This window comes from Aedes aegypti, chromosome 1, assembly GCF_002204515.2.
Source record: "Aedes aegypti strain LVP_AGWG chromosome 1, AaegL5.0 Primary Assembly, whole genome shotgun sequence".
Lineage (NCBI taxonomy): Eukaryota > Metazoa > Arthropoda > Insecta > Diptera > Culicidae > Aedes > Aedes aegypti.
Window position 1 is genome coordinate 215,451,417 of NC_035107.1, and position 17,302 is coordinate 215,468,718.

Genomic DNA, 17,302 nt, shown 5'->3' on the forward strand with positions numbered 1-17,302 from the left:
GTCAAGTGGGAATATCATGTTACCTTGAAGCATGTTAATAAATGCCATGCAAATCAATTCGTCTGCAAGGGACTGGCTCAAGTATGATAAGAAATTAATTGATACAAACCGTGGTTTCTCTAAAAAAAAAAGCATGAAGCGAACTTTGAAATAGGCATTGAACTACCCTCACCATCGATTGTCTATCCCTGTATGAGAAGATAAATAGACAGGAGCGCGCCAATTACCGAGCTACAACGCTTCTCAATTCAGCGTACTAAACATGTCACGTATTCTGTTGAACAGATTGAGGCGACTGGAGGAGTCCATCGACGGATCATATAATCCCATTCTTATCCCTGCACTTCTGAGCTAGCGACTTGAAGTCTTTGGGGGAAGTTCTCCATCAATCAGTAGGAAGTATGTCTAACTGCAATCTAGTTTCAATTATTCCCGATTAATTGAACTTTTGGATGTGATTTATCACTTGCCTATTATCTAGCAATTCTGATTTGTTAAAAATAAATGAATTTTATTGAACTAAGAGCATTCAGCACAATTTCTAAATGCACGGGATGCTACTTTGCTTCCTCACTCGATACCGTGTTTTCTCCACACGTTACCTCTAATGGTTTCTTCCTCTATTCGCGTCTTCTTCGTTTTAAAATATGTATATCTTTATATCTCTTCTAGGTTTTCTTTCGCTTACTTACCATTTCTAGCTTTTTTTTGTGTTGTTGCGAAATTTGCATTCCTTTCGTACTGTGCTACTTTACATTGCAATACGAAAGCGTTTTCGGCTCGCGATGTATATTTTCCTTAAAATAAACCGATTAAAATTCTCCAAAATAGACCGCTACTGTTTACCTGGCTTTCTATCGTTCGCCTTAAAATTACATATTAGTACCGTCTAATAATTTCATTTAAATAAAAGAATCAACTAAAACAGAACGACTTGCGAAGCACGCTTAGATTCGCTTCTGCCGCCGATCGACCCGACTCCGGCAGACGTTTCGGCAGTTGGTCAGGAATACGAACATGGACAGAGCGAAGAAGACGATACAGGTTAGCAGGAGACCCAGCACCGTCGAGGAGTACATATCGGTCGGATCGAGGACGTGATCCTGCGGCAACAGGAGGTGATCGACCAGGACGGCCGTTCCGTTTGGCGGTGGGCAGGGCTGTTGGACGATGATCTCCTGGTGTTGGACCTGGAATGGGGGTTGGATGAGAAGGTGATCGCGAATAGGTGATTGAAGAAGTTCTTACTTGTTTGTTGCGGCACATCTGCTGGCTTGTTTGCATGGCGATCGTTTCCACGCTGTACTCTTGCTCGGTGAGCAGCGGAAGGATCCACTTTTCTGGTGAGATGATCTCGCCCCACTGAAGATACTCGGGGACGTTTCGGGGGTGGATAGAGTAGCCACCGACGGCGGATAGAAGGAGCATCACCAGAGTGGTCAGGATCGTGCCGGAAATTCCGCACGAGACAAGATGAGCAACGAAGAGCACTATCGTTTGTATGGCCATGAGGTAGAGTAACAGATAACCTGATTGGAGAAGAAGATGAAGGATTATGATCGATGATCATGCGTTTGGTTTAAGTCCAGAAATTACCCATGTAAATGTAGATGATCGTATCGTTGTTACTCGGGGACGCGTACAGACCGGCCATGCTATGCGCTGGAAGCAGATAGGCTAGCCATATGCAGAGACTTGGCAGAACGCTGAGCGTTGTCTGTATAATAATGTATAGAAATCTTCCGTACAAACTCAGCCTGAGGTCCTTCTCGGCATGCCTTCGGTCCTCCTGTACGTCTCGGATTTGAAGGATCAACAGTGGCCACAGTGAAACCATCAAGATGCAATGGAGAAAGCTGCAGCACATAGAAATGATTTTACGTTTTGAATTTTGAAGCATAAGTAAGTACAATGATCTTACCCTAGTCGATCGTTCAGGTTCAACTGAGGATCGGAGGCTGGAACATCCCAGAAGATGCATCCGATGAAAAGTGACAGAACAGCAGCCAGGATCAACCGACAGATCCAGTTCAGAAGTGATCCCGGTTGTTTGTATGACATATACCTAAAAAGATCGACGTATAACTTCCATGATCTATCAGTGATCACCACAAACCAGCCTACCTCTTAGCAAGGGCGTGAATTTGTCCGAAGAATCCGGCACTGCGAGTTGGCTCGGGCAGATTGGCAACGGGAGCTGCGAGTGGTGCTTCCGAATTGATGTGATCCCACGAGTTGGCTAGTGATTCGATCCGTGCCGATGATTCCAGCAGGGCGGCGGCCGACAGATCATCCAGGGTTACCAAGTCCAGATAGTAGTCGGCGGGATTTTTGAACGGTGGGCAAGGATAGCCTAGCTGGCCCATGTGGCGCGGTAGATCCGCTCGGCTTCCTGAGTATACGGTCCTGCCGCCAGATAGCAGCAGCACGCCGGAACACATGGAGAGGATCTCGAACGTTGGTGGCTGGAGGGTCATTATGACCATTCGGCCAGCACTGCACCACTGGCGGAGGTACTCCACCAGGAAGAACGTATCGAAGATATCCATGTTGACGGTGGTCTGATCCAGGAGCAGTATCGAGGATTGCGTCAGCAGTTGGCAGGCGACGTTCAGTCTTTGCTTCTCCGAGTGGGTCAGACGGGATACGTTGGCTGAACGAACGGCGGTAAGACCAAGATCTTCCACCAAGATATCGACACGTTCCTTGAGGTCACTGCGGTCGTACGGTCCCCGAAGAGCGGCGTGGAATGACAAGGTACTCTGAACGCTCATCCTTGGATCTAGAGGTGCCCGTTCCAGTGCCGGAACGTAGCCGCATAACTGGCGTAGAATACGCCGATTGACCTGTTGACCGTTGACCAGAATTTCTCCGCTCAAACGTTGCCTGAAATTCACACGATCGATGGTTAAAACCGTAGATTTGATCTGAAGAGATTCTACTTACCGCACACCAGCCAGAGCTTCCACCAATGCCGTTCCCTCTCGTTGTGAAGTTGCCATGATGGCGAACAGGTCGCCTGCCTTGGCCTGCAGTGAAACTCCTCGCATTCCCGGTAGGACGTCCAGACAGTGAACCTGAATGTTTGGGTAAACCAATCCTGCTATCGAGTGCCGTCGGCTTTGTGTGTTGTAGATTTCTTCCGGATAGAGTCGTGTCTCGCCGTAAACGGGAGACTCGTCGTAGTCCCACTCGGCTAGTAGATCCGCCTCGCTCTGCGACCGTAGATTGTGATGCCGTTGATTGGTGGCGTAGGGATTGTACACGTGAGTCCCTGCTATACTGGCTCGGCTGTTGGCCTGCTTCAGAGCTGCCAGGGGGATACCCTGGGCCCTCGAGTTTGGCCGCGAGGTTGTGGTTGCACCAATTGCACGGAAATCCGATTCACTACGATATTTTCTGGAAATATGGAGAAATGCCTTTAAACTCGAAACTTCGGACAGCTAAATGCTTCCAACAAACCTTAAATTAGCTGGCACTCTACCGCGGTGGGTTTCGTTATCGCTGCTGTCGTACCCGGAGGAACCCGGTCCCGGGCCGGTACTGTCCCGATAGCCCCGGTTGACGCGACCTCGGCCATTTGCCTTGGACGAATTGCGGCCACGACCTCCGCCTCCGCCTCCACCTCCTCCGCCGCCATTCGGCGGAAACACCCGTGGAAGGCCGAACTTGAGGTAGGTGTACATGTTGGAGTTCAACGGGTTGGACTTGGGACCTCCGTAGCGGGGGTGGTTGGAGATGGCCTGATCGTCCCGGTAGCCATTGCTGCGATGCTGTGGACTGTAGGGTTGTGGCGATTTGTCTGACGAGCCTAGTGCCGAGTCGGCAAAGTCTGAGTTGAGATTTTGTCTGTAATGGAGGAGGGGAAAAAAGTGATGTGAATATCATGGTTTTACATGGACTATGCTTTGTGCTGAAAAGAACCTTAATGCCATTTTGACAACATATTCAGTAAACTCCAAGCAAAAGAGCTTTATCAAAATTGTTAAGGTGATTATGAATAAATCTACGAAACGCTGAAAACTGGAAATCCGTTAAGGCGTTCATCTGACGTTAACCAAGGAAACAGGTATTTCTATTAGAGATGGTCGGGTTTCACATTTTTCAAACCGTACCCGACTCATTTTATTTCTTCAAACTCGGACCCGACCCGAACCCGAAAATATTTTGCTGCTTAAACCCGAACTCGACCCGAAAACCGAAAATGTTTTGTGAGAAAACCCCGACTAAAACCCGAGTTCGAAAAGATGGTAAATTCATCTTTTCTGATGCATACGAAAGCTTCCAGGTTCTGACTCTGTTCACAATTCTCACTAAACCCGACCAAAACCCGACTCAACCCGAACCCGACCCGTATCCAATAATTTGGTAACCTTCAAACCCGAACCCGTCGGTGTTGCTGCTTACATTTTATTCTCTTCACCTAGCCTGCATTCTGATTACTACAATCTGGAATAAAATGGAACGATACCAAGTTGAATATGATGTCTGTGATAGGAAATCAAATGCTGCGGGACTTGTGAAAGAGGGGAGAGGGGGGCTAAAAAATTCGAAAAACGATGGACGTCATATTTGAATCTTTACTTAGTCAGAATATTATTCATTTTCCACTATCACAAGTGGTTATTTTCCACTATCACAAGTGGTAATTTAATTTTTAAATTAAAAATGGAATCTAGTATATGATGTTTGTGATAGGGAATCATTTGCTGGTGACAACACAGTGAAAAGAAACGAGAGCAATTATTGAAACACAGTAAAAAAAACTCAGATTCTTTTCACATTTTGATGAATATTTGCTTTTTTATGAGAAGTTGTGCAGAGAGCAAGCAAAACTCACTCAAGAAAATTTGTAGATATTATTGAAGGAAACCGGAAAGGCTTTGATGATGGTAATAGAAAAAGAATCTCTGACTGAGTTCCTGGAAAGACCCTTAGAGAAGTGTATCCATAGAAAATTTCCAACTTGGCAGAATTCCTGAAATATGGAAAAATCACTACAGGAAATCCTGAAGGAATTTTCAAACGGAGCTTGGAGAAAATCCTGGAATGTTACTGGAGAAAAATCTCAATATATTTTCGGAAATGTTACTATAAAACTCCGAGATGAAACTCTAGAGATGTTTCTAAAAGAAACTCTGGAACAAACTGGAACTGTATATTAGTATCTGTAGAAACTTGTAAAACAAATAATTAAATGAATTAAATAGTTTGAAAAAATGTGTTTAAATCCCTGGAGAATGTTGAGCAAGAAATTTCTGGAAGATGTCCTGTTTAAAATACAAAAGAAATCTTTGTAAGGATTCCAAGTGTAATCGCTGAAAAAACATTGAAGAAAACCTGAAAGTCGTAGACACAAAAGTGAATTTGGACTAATTGAGATGTAAAATTGTAAAAAAAAATAATAGAATCGTTCTGGTGGGCTTCGATCCCACGACTCCCAATTCGCTAGATTGGGCGCGTTAACCAACTACGCCTCAGAACTATTCTGCAGCGCAATCGGCCAACCTGAAACCAAATTCCGTCACGACCCCATATTCTCTTTCACAATCCTACACCTCCTTCGGCTTTCTGAGATGCCAAATTCGACTCTCCTAAGCGTGCCTACGAACAACAGTGAGAGATTTTTACTTTTAGCGTCACACTGTTACCCGTTCTGTGGCGTAGTTGGTTAACCCCTCTACCGGCAGCTTCATTTTTTACCGCAAGAAAAAAATTCAAATCGCGATAACTTTTTTGTTTCTCGGTATTATTGCGCCATTTTTTCACAAGTTCTCAAAAAACTCTTCTAGTTTGAGGATCCGTGTCGATATTGATGATTGGTGATCTGGTTTTAAAGATATTCCAATGTTCCTTGGGGGACCGACATTTTCCATACAAAATGTCTTAGGTGGCCATTTTGTTTTACGTCAACTTGTCGAAAAAGTAAAATGTGGGCTATACAATGCCATGTAATAAGGAGCTACTCTGAAAAAATCATACAAATTGGTTATGAATTCTTAGAGATATCTGAAAATTACGATATGAGGTTTTTTGAAGTTTTCAAGATTTTTATTTGGTCAGCTTGGTACCAGCAACATAAATGCTCATTACTCAAAGACGGCTGCTCCAAATCGCTTCATTTTTTCACAACATACTCTCATTAATGTATTGTTCCAAAGAGTGAACATCTGGATATGTTAACAAATCTGTAGCCTAAGATATATATGTGGGTTATGATTAAGCGTCGGTCCCCCAAGGAATTTCGGAATATCTCTGGATCCAGATGACCAATGATCAATACCGACACGGATCTTCAAACTAGAAGAGTTTTTTGAGAACTTGTGGAAAAATGGTGCAAAAATACCGAGAAACAAAAAAGTTATCGCGATTTGAATTTTTTTCCTGTGGTAAAAAATGAAGCTGCCGATAGAGGGGTTAACCCCTCTACCGGCAGCTTAATTTTTTACCGCAAAATTCAAATTCAAATCGTTATAACTTTTTTGTTTTTCAATATTTTTGCACCATTTTTTCACAAGTTCTCAAACAACTCTTCTAGTTTAGGAATCCGTGTCGATATTCATTATTGGTGATCTGGTTTTAAAGTTATTCCGATGTTCCTTGGGGGACCGAAATTTTCCATATAAAATGTCTTTGGCGGCCATTTTGTTTTTGATCAATTTATCAAAAAAATAAAATATGGGCTATATAATGCCAGGTAATAAGGAGCTTCTCTGAAAAAATCATACAAATCGATTCAGTATTCTTGAAGATATCTGAAAATTACGATATGATGTTTTTTGAAGTTTTTAAGATCTTTATTTGGCCAGCGTAGTTCCAGAAACTTAAATCGTCATTACTTAAAGACGGCTGCACGAAATTGCTTAATTTTTTCACAACATACTCTCATTAATGTATTGTTTCGAAGAGTGAATATCCGAATACGATTAAAATTCTGTAGCCTGAGAAATTAACGGGGGGTTTCTAGTTACGGGTCGGTCCCCCAAGGAATTTTGGCAAAGCAAGCAAAGCAAGCAAAGCAAGCAAAGCAAGCAAAGCAAGCAAAGCAAGCAAAGCAAGCAAAGCAAGCAAAGCAAGCAAAGCAAGCAAAGCAAGCAAAGCAAAGCAAAGCAAGCAAAGCAAGCAAAGCAAGCAAAGCAAGCAAAGCAAGCAAAGCAAGCAAAGCAAGCAAAGCAAGCAAAGCAAGCAAAGCAAGCAAAGCAAGCAAAGCAAGCAAAGCAAGCAAAGCAAGGCAAGCAAAGCAAGCAAAGCAAGCAAAGCAAGCAAAGCAAGCAAAGCAAGCAAAGCAAGCAAAGCAAGCAAAGCAAGCAAAGCAAGCAAAGCAAGCAAAGCAAGCAAAGCAAGCAAAGCAAGCAAAGCAAGCAAAGCAAGCAAAGCAAGCAAAGCAAGCAAAGCAAGCAAAGCAAGCAAAGCAAGCAAAGCAAGCAAAGCAAGCAAAGCAAGCAAAGCAAGCAAAGCAAGCAAAGCAAGCAAAGCAAGCAAAGCAAGCAAAGCAAGCAAAGCAAGCAAAGCAAGCAAAGCAAGCAAAGCAAGCAAAGCAAGCAAAGCAAGCAAAGCAAGCAAAGCAAGCAAAGCAAGCAAAGCAAGCAAAGCAAGCAAAGCAAGCAAAGCAAGCAAAGCAAGCAAAGCAAGCAAAGCAAGCAAAGCAAGCAAAGCAAGCAAAGCAAGCAAAGCAAGCAAAGCAAGCAAAGCAAGCAAAGCAAGCAAAGCAAGCAAAGCAAGCAAAGCAAGCAAAGCAAGCAAAGCAAGCAAAGCAAGCAAAGCAAGCAAAGCAAGCAAAGCAAGCAAGCAAGCAAAGCAAGCAAAGCAAGCAAAGCAAGCAAGCAAGCAAAGCAAGCAAAGCAAGCAAAGCAAGCAAAGCAAGCAAAGCAAGCAAAGCAAGTAAGCGTGTTGTACGGTTTTACGAAACGCCGTATGTGCCGAAAGAAAGGAACCCGACCAACTTGTCCCAGAGCCGTCTTATTGAGGATTTTTTCGGCTCCCTCAGTGCCCTAGTGGTACAAAAATATTGGCGGGCCAAGTATATGAAGCATTTGACCACGAGGATTCGGAATTGTATCTGTTGTCAGTGCCGTCAAGCGCTCTTGTGAGAGCATCGCGACTAAGTTACGTCGTACGTTCTCCAATATTCATTGACGTTTTTTTTTTTCTAAACATTAAGTGAAGGCCACAGGAAAGGTCCAGATCCAAGAAATTTCCATTACGAAGAGATTCTGCGTCGACCGGGAATCGAACCCAGACACCTTCTGCATGGCTTTGCTTTGTAGCCGCGGACTCTAGCTACTCGGCTAAGGAAGGGCCCTATCTGGAGATCCTACAACATTATTTAAGGTGAAATCTAGTACGGTCTACTACGTTAATATTCACACAAAACAACAAGTCAAACATTTTTTAAATGCCCGCATCCACCAATTTTAGTTGAATTCCTTAACCTGCCGTCATATGTTGAAGCTTTCCGCTACAATGTTCCATTCAACCCATTGAAAAGAAAGTTACTGATTGCTACCCGTCTGATTTCCAGTCTAAGCGTCCCAAACAGGTGCCGACATATGTAATGCAGAGAAACCACCATCGGCAATCAATAGAGCCATTAGCGACCATTAGAGGCCTCTCTAGTAGTGTGGCGCTGAAAAGTTCGCCCGTGAAAACCAGGTCACATTTATCTCCCAATATGGGATTGGAAGATGCTCCAGAGTGCTGCTGCCGGTGAGTGAGATGTTGGCTTCGTAGATAGTGGCAAGATGCGGGTCAGCTATCAGTATGGAACCAACTCGCTTCGGATGCGCTTCTCCACATACCTACGAACGCACGAAAGCGCTTGCTAGAGCTCGATCCAAAATAGTTAACGCTACGCCGATGTTCGAGAGCACTATGGGCGATCAGGAGGGCAAAACATGAAAAAAATGACTTGTTCTGAGAAGTTTTTTTTTTCTTGTTCATACAGTTAAACCTCCATTAGTCGATATTTGGAGAGACCATCGAATTATGAAAATATTGAGTACAGAAACAACAATGCTCTGGAAAGCTGTATGAGGGGACCTTCATAGTAACCATGAAATTTTATTTTTAGTATGGTTCCATGAGTCAATACCGAGTCATGGAACATCGACTTATGGAGGTTTCACCGTAATTCTATAGTAGATACTTCCATGCGGATAATCCTTGAATATAAGGGCAAGATTTTCTATTGTTTTGGTGATATATGCCAAAGATAGAGCTTGTAAGAGAAATAGAGGATTCAGTTCAAACACAAGGTATTTGTTTAACCACATTATTGTAACATTTATGCCAATTTATAAACTATACGAAATTTTACTCCAAAAGCTATCCCAAAGAAATAAAATATCGTGCTTGAGTTCAGAATAAGGAGTTAAAAAAATACCCATTTTTCATCGAAATTTCACACATCCCATTCTTTTTTGTCCTTTTTTGGGCGGTCCATTTATTACGTAAGGCAAATTTAGAATTTTTTTTTAACAACCCCCCCACGCATGATAAGTTTTTTTGTATGAAAAAAAAAATTTATGGCGCATAAGAAATTTCAAACCACCCCTCCCCCCATAGACCCTTACGTAATTAATGGACTTGCCCGGGCTAAGTTGCCCCGGGCTAAAATTCTTTTTCAGTAGTAGTTTAAATACAAACTAAAGGATCGTTAACAATTTAGATGGACATACAAAAAAAAAAAAAAGAAAAAAAATAGGATAAAATACTGCTTTTCCCATACAACACGCTAAAGTTTGGAGCTCTGCACCTCAGCTTCTAGAAGTCCGAATTGACCCTAAATTTTGTCTGTAGCGAATTCATTACATTGCAATATTTTTTCAGAGAGTTTTAGAAAAAAGAGATTTTCTAATTCAATTCAAAAACGGTAAGCTGTTCAGCAAATTTGCGTAACTTCGGAAACACAGTTTATTACCTACCGTTTTTGAATTGTCTTGAAAAAAGTATTTGATTACTTCACTGCAGACAAAATTTAGGGTTATTTGTAATGAATATTTCAAAATGATGCATAATATCATAACTACATGGCTGGTAGCGACTAAGTGTCTTGATAATAGAATCTTTAGAGAACATGTAGCTAAAAATAACTAAGAAGAAACCAAAAAGGAACAAAAAAATTCGACTAAATAGGGATAACAAATAAACCAAAAAGAAAAAGAAACAGGAACCAAGAAAGCAAAAAGAAACCCAATCAGGTAAGTGCTTTCATAAAAATTCTTAAGACAATTCGATCAGGAATTATTTTAAAGATATGTCTCAAAATGTTTTTATGGGAACTTCTCGTAATATGTATTATTGCATGTAATTTGTTTATGATTCTCTTCAGAAAATTCATTTAAAAATACTTCAGATATTAGCCCATTTTTTTCTTCAGGTTCAACTTCAATGGCTTATTCAGGTATTTTTTAGTGATTCTTTTACGAGCTTTCTAAAGACTTCCAGAATTTAGTTCATGATGTTCTGAAGAATTCAACCTATTTTTTGTTCAATGATAACACCAGAAATTCAGCCATTCCATGAAAACCGATCTAGGCTCACCGAATTACGTGAAAATTAGCTTTTTAGTCCCTTATCCGATATAAGGATACACGTGTTTTTGGATTTTTTGATTAGAATGACCATTTCCGAAATAAGGTGACCAGAAAAATCGCGACCTTGCAAATTTTTTCAATTTTTTGAATTGCTTGACCAATTTTCAATTTTCTTGAACGAAATGAAAGCTACAGATTTTGACTTTTTAAGAAAATTTCACATAAATTGTTAGTCTAAGCTAAGCTAAGCTAAAATATAAAATTTCACAAAAAATGTTTTTTTCACATGAAAAAAAAATAAAAAAGAAATCTGTTTTTCCGTGGCCTTCCAAGGCCTTCAACTTGGGACAAAAGTTTAGAAAATTTTACGTTTACTGTCAAATTTTCAGCGATGTATGTTTTTTAAGTTTTTGAGATATATTATTTTGAAAATAAAAAATCAGTCATTTTTTATCGATACACACTGTAGGTTATTTTTAAAAAATCACTTTTGAACAGCTCAACAAATTTCCAATCTATTTTTATGGAATAAAAACTTAAAATTTGAAGTTTTCAGAAAAAAATAAAACTCTGAAATTTTTTTTTTTAAAAAGAAAAAATATAAAATTTTACAAGAATTGTTTTTTAAGGAATAAAAACCGTTGATTTGTGTTTTAAAGGCTTCGGAACCAAAGGGGCTATTGCTGCTCATTTTTTCTTGGAAGCTCAGAAAACTTCACATAAAATAATACATACATTGTCCAGATGAAATTCAGTACAAACACAATAATAACATACAATGACAACACATACAGATATTGACGTTTGACTTGCATCGTACAACATACAAACTTGCGTCATGGAACTTGTATGCAACGTTTGTATCACACATCTTGTAAGCGAAGTTGTTGAACAAATCATGGTAGGCGAACATTGTTGAACAAATGTTCCGCTAATACAGTCGACTCTCCACATCTCGATATCTCTCCAAATGTCGATGTTTTCATAAGTCCCTTCAGTCTGCATACATTTTCACTCTCCATATCTCGATATCCTCCTTATCTCGATATCTCCATATCTCGATGAGTTTCTGTTGATTTTTTGTTCTCAATTTTCTCTCCGTATGTCGATATGACCAATACCGAAGGTTACTAGACCAAAGTTTTGGGATTCAAAACAAATTAGGAGCGCAAAATAACGTTTGTTTGCGTACTACTTTCTTGGCAACGGAGTGTTTTTCAATCTAGTATTCATCAAAAATTTGTTCTTTGTCTCGATCTCTCCCTATCTCGATGGTCCCTTCGATATCGAGATGTGGAGAGGCGACTGTAATATCTCTTTTTATAATGTTCACAAGATGAATACGGTCCAACCACAGGACTGAAACGGTTGTCATCCACGAACAACTGGAGTGAAGCCAAAAATTTGGTGCTGAAGAAGGTGCTGATTTGACAGCTCGTCCAAAAATACTGTTTTAGGCACGAGACACACTAGTTTTGGAAAGCGACATTCATATTTTACTTATCATTCTGGTAATTAGTGCGTACTACTTCATCTAATTTTCTGTAACTGCTAGATAATTTGACCACATTTTATTAGACACAATAGTAAACGGTTATCAATAGTATAATTTTATTCTCATACGACATGTTTCGCTTCCGCGCGGGGTTTGATGAGGGCAAAGCCTAAAATTTGTTTACTCAGGACTAGCGCCACACAGATGGTGGCGGCTTCAAGAACTAGTGCTTCCTTCAGGGGGTTGGGTCCAACAGGACTCTGACCGACAACTTGACAGGGAGCGTACAGGATTATAGTTGATTATAGTTATGTTGAAATTTTTGCAAAATTTGATTGAAATTTTTGCAAAATCCTGTTTGTTTATTATCGACACTTTACACCTTGCATAATCCTGTTTGCTTAGAAAAATGCTGTTGCTATTTGATTTCTGATAAAATTTCACGTAGTTAATAGAATTATAGTAAAACATTTCATTTATCATTACAGCATAAGTATCAGAGCACTACAACAGTTCATTTCAATGCTGGAACATATGACAAGGACGCCCGAATAGGCGTAATTATGAAGCTAGGCATTCTTAGGATTGTGGATCCAAATACCAACTGTCGAGGAGCTATTCGAATTGAAAATCTTATCGACTTCTCAGGATATAGAGTATCTTCTCGCTTGCTACACGATATACAAATGCAAAAATGGTAAACTGGCTTTTTCCTTTACCTCACATAATGTTAACCCACCAGGTTTGAGTGATACTTATAACATACAAATACAAAAAATTTCTCAGTTAATAACTTTGGATATGCTCGTGAGAAAACTAAGCTAGAGAGCTTAGTTGCTAGTTGAAACATAACACTAGAAAAAAAGAACATGACAGCTGTCCAACTCTACAACAATAACAACTATTCAGCAGAATATTCGAAAATTTTCGGATCCATACTTCTCTCTTATTTGTAGAATGTTCTGAAACTTCTGAAACAACACTACAACAGTATTAAAGGTTGTAATCATCTGTAAGGTACCGTGGGGTAAGTTGATACAGAAAAATTAAGAGTCAACATGATTGTTGTGTACAGCCAATGTGAATAATGTAATTAAAACTTGTTTTTCTGTGGATGATCAATTAGGGACTAATATGATTCTCTCTAAATCTCCCTAATAAAGATAAATAATAATAATAAATAATAATATGATTCAAATCGTCTTTTTTTTAATTGTTATGTATTGAGTATGAGGGACTTGAAAATTTGCACCCAAATGATCCACTTGCCCCACCATGGTGGAGTAAGTGGATTCACCAATGAAAAAATCTGTTCTCAAAACAAATGTGGTGTAATTATCTACAGTAAGAATGATATTACTCTTGTTGGGGCTGTCCATTAATTACGTAAGGTTTTATGGGGGGTATGAGATTTCTTACGCGCCATACAATTTATTTTTTAATTTTCATACAAAAAATCTTACCATGGGGGAAGGAGGGATTGAAAACCCCCGAAAATTGTCTTACATAATTAATGGACCACCCCTGTTCTTGTTATTAGTAACTAGCACTATGTTACAGTTTGACAATTAAAAATTAAAAATAATCTTTATTTTATCAAAAGTATTTATACATTGATTCACACTTCTTCGAACAAAAAAAAATGTAACTAGAATAAATTGGAGAAAATGCATCTATTTATACACATATTGTGTCGCCAGCACTAAATTGAAGTTCGGAAGTCCAGACTTCCGACTTCCGAACTTACTTCCGAAGTTTTTTGACATTTGAATTTGGCAGCTACGTTATGATGAGGAATGAACTTGTTTTGGCTAGCAGAAAAGGGAAGTAAAGTCTGATACAGTGCGCCGACAACATGCCTACGAAATGGAATCCGTAAGAAAAAACAGCAAAAGCAGGTATTTAAGAAACTCAGTGGCGAAATGAGGGAATGGCTAGTGGACATTTACCGCCGTAAACCAGTCCTATTCCATGAAGTGGCAAGGCAAAAGTTCCACAGGAGATTTTTCACAACCCATTAGTGTGTCATCCTGCACGATGTTTTTGTTTTGATTTGCTAGGTGTAGTGTTGCGGGATGATATGATTTGAACAGAAAGTTGTATCGGAAGTAAGCAAAGTTGCCAGTTTGGCAGCGACTTGCCGACAATTTTTGTCTAAATGCACAATAAGTTATACAGAAACATTGTAGTATTATTCCTAACCTTTTTTTTTTCGAAAAACATTCGTGTCGGTAACCTGCTGAGGATGTGAAGCATGATGGACATCATTTATTTCAAACCAAATTTAAATTTCTATTTCTTATATCTTTTATACAATAAAATTGTTTATATTACACACAGCTATGAATCTATTACCACAACTCGTAGTTTAAAAATATTAGTTACATTTACTTTTGTTTAACAAACTGAAATCTTTTTATTCTATTTATGAATATATCAGTAGCATCTGTTTAGAACAATTTATATGGTCAAATTAAGGTACGATAATATGCTTTCAATTGGAAATTTGTATATTTTTCTCTTTTGCAACTCAGCATAGATAAACCACGAAAAGTTTTGTTTGAATTTTGTAAAATTTATTCTTTTATATTTTTATATAAGAAAGATTTAAACTAGGAATGAAAAAAGATAAAGGAAAACAACGTATCTGGATATTAAAAACTTATTCAAATCCTTGTAAGCAGTCTGCCAATAAATGATAATACTACTTGATCCATTTTCCTCAACCCATTAAAAGTAGGAGTAAGTGTACCATGTCCAATATATCTGTATTTATTTATAAAAAATACACATATTTTTCATTGTGATTCATTCAATTAGAACTGAAATGCTGACCATGTGTTGAAAAAACTAATAGTATTCGATTTTAGGCAGAGATACAATGAGTTTTTGATTGATGGAAAACAATTTTCAAATTAATTTATTTTTGCAGCTAACAAGTTTGCTTGTTTAGTGTACGTGTAGGTAGATGTACCAATAGTTAGTCAATGAGTGATTTCATAATCATGTCAGTTTATCAGTACACGCAGAATATTGATAGAATTGCTTTGGGTCTACAAGGACACTTTACCGCAACTATTGGTACAAGCAAGTAAAGTTTAGCATTTAGTGAATTCATCAGTTTCAAAGCATTTGAGCTTTTTTCAACTATTCGTATATCAACAGCCAATACGTCGAGTTGCAGTGTCGGTACTGTGGTTAATGTAATAAATCAGTGAAAACGGCACTACCGCAACTATAGGAACATCCACAACAAAGGGAACACTTACCCTAGTACCAGTTTTGCAATAGTATCAGTGCAAAAACATTCAACATGTTCAAGAATGTATGCTCATATGCACACATGATCCACTTACCCCACTGATACGCTTGCCCCACTGTAGCTTACCAAGAACGTTACAACAGAATTTAAGCAACGTGCTCAATGGAGTAAGATTTGATAAAAATTTGGGAAATTTTACAGTCTTCCATGCGTGTGTCGATGTTGAGCAATTTTTAACAAAATTATATCCAACGTCCTCTACTTTTTGACATTACATATCTAGCCTTCGTTCGTTTTTCTAGGAGTTAATTTTTCTGCTTACTTTTATTACATACTTGTACATTTGTTAACTTTACAGTACTCGGTACCGACATCATAATTTCAAAATTCTGTAACTTCGCAATCGCACGACCAATTTTTTTGAAATTTTCAGGTAATCATAATATGAGTTTATATATTTTGATTTCATTGAATATCCGGAATCAGTTGATGGGTTTTGGGCTTAAGTCCAAATTTGTTGGGGTACCTCGAGTATTTCATAATTAAAAATATGGGGAAAATGCAAGAAACTTTGTCGAAAGTAAAAAAAAAATCAAAGATAGATTGATTTACTTCACATAATGTATCACCAGTTTCAGTTTGGCGGCCATTGTGGTCGTCCCGGGAACATGGATACCGGATATCGGTTTCGATAGGAACCCTAAAGGGACATTTTCAAAATACCATTCATTGATACCTTTCGACGGCTCAAAATTCATTTTCGGACACTCGGTGACAGGTTCTAATAGGGCCTAAAAGTTGCCGCTTTTTGGACCTCATGAGCAGTTGTCATGTCACGACTTGAATAACATGATTTTTCGCCCATAATATTGAGTATTGATTTTCTCATACGCTTCTTTTTCTGTTTGGCCTTACCACTCAACCTGTATATTCAGCCTTCTTCTCATTTTATGGTTTTACAAACTATCTTACATCAATGACCTTAGAACTTTTTTTGAAAATAGCGTTAGCGTAGTTACGGTATACTTCGTAGATTGGATACTAACAATATTCATGTTTCGTTTTAATAATCTCATCCAGACTGCTTTCAGAAACAAGGTTGAAGAGTAAACCTTGATTCAATCTTAAACAAGACAACTAAAAGCTTGAATATCGCTATTCCCGGCCACGCCCATCTTTACCGTAACTTGGAATAGGGAAAGGAAATGTTTATTTAGCACTTACTTAGCAAGAGGCGACACCTTCATAAGTGCTACGGAGACGGAGGTTGGGAGGGATAAACGGTCATAGGATTCGCCCAAAAACTAGCGATGGATCGAAAGCATTGTTTTTTAAGTGTTTTGAAATTAAACCTTTTGAATGCCGGCAATCAAAAGATGAAAGATTTTTTATTTATTTTTTTAAGTAGTGTTTTGCGTTATGTTCAACTACAACCCAGTCCAAAAAAAAAATGTGTGGGGTTATCCGCTCATTGACAAATAAAGAGCGAAACCGATCCCTCCAGGGTTATCGGATCAACAAAACATGTAAAAAAAACGAGGAACAAAATAAAAACATATTTTAAACACGACTGTTGCAGAGGTGCAATCTGTTTGCTTTTTTCATAGCATAAATTAAGTAATTCGGGTCACCGCATCGAAAAAAAAAAAAAAATAAAGAGAAAACGCGATCAAAGCAAGCAAAGAGATTTTCTAAAGAAAAAACAATCCACTGCAGAAAAAACGCGACGAATGAAAAAAGGGTACACACAACACAAAAAAAACTTCATCAAAGTGAACAATCGGAACAAACTCACCAAAACTTCCAATCCAATTTTGGGCAATGTCTTCTTCCGGAACGCTTTTTTTTTTGAGACGCGAGACCAACACGCAGAACTGCATTCCAGTATCCACTTCACTTATCATATATATATATATATATATATATATATATATATATATATATATATATATATATATATATATATGTATGTGAGACACTAACGCCGCACTTTTATCTTACACCCGGTGG

The 17,302-nt window shown here is 38.9% G+C and overlaps 1 protein-coding gene across 5 annotated transcripts in view; it reads right to left on the reverse strand.

The window, feature by feature from the left end:
• Nucleotides 1-643: 643 nt before the first annotated feature.
• The window catches only part of LOC5574622 (ATP-binding cassette sub-family G member 8), a 237,720-nt gene continuing 221,061 nt past the window's right edge, over nt 644-17,302 (reverse strand). For all 5 annotated transcript variants that reach the window (XM_021857548.1, XM_021857552.1, XM_021857547.1 and 2 more), the window contains 7 exons: nt 3,463-3,849; nt 2,947-3,399; nt 2,125-2,886; nt 1,922-2,065; nt 1,597-1,856; nt 1,249-1,529; nt 644-1,190 (listed from right to left, as the gene is read on the reverse strand). In XM_021857548.1, the coding sequence (XP_021713240.1) occupies nt 948-1,190; nt 1,249-1,529; nt 1,597-1,856; nt 1,922-2,065; nt 2,125-2,886; nt 2,947-3,399; nt 3,463-3,849 (2,530 nt within the window). In that variant the 3' untranslated portion in view covers nt 644-947. The remainder of the gene's footprint in view (nt 1,191-1,248; nt 1,530-1,596; nt 1,857-1,921; nt 2,066-2,124; nt 2,887-2,946; nt 3,400-3,462; nt 3,850-17,302) is intronic.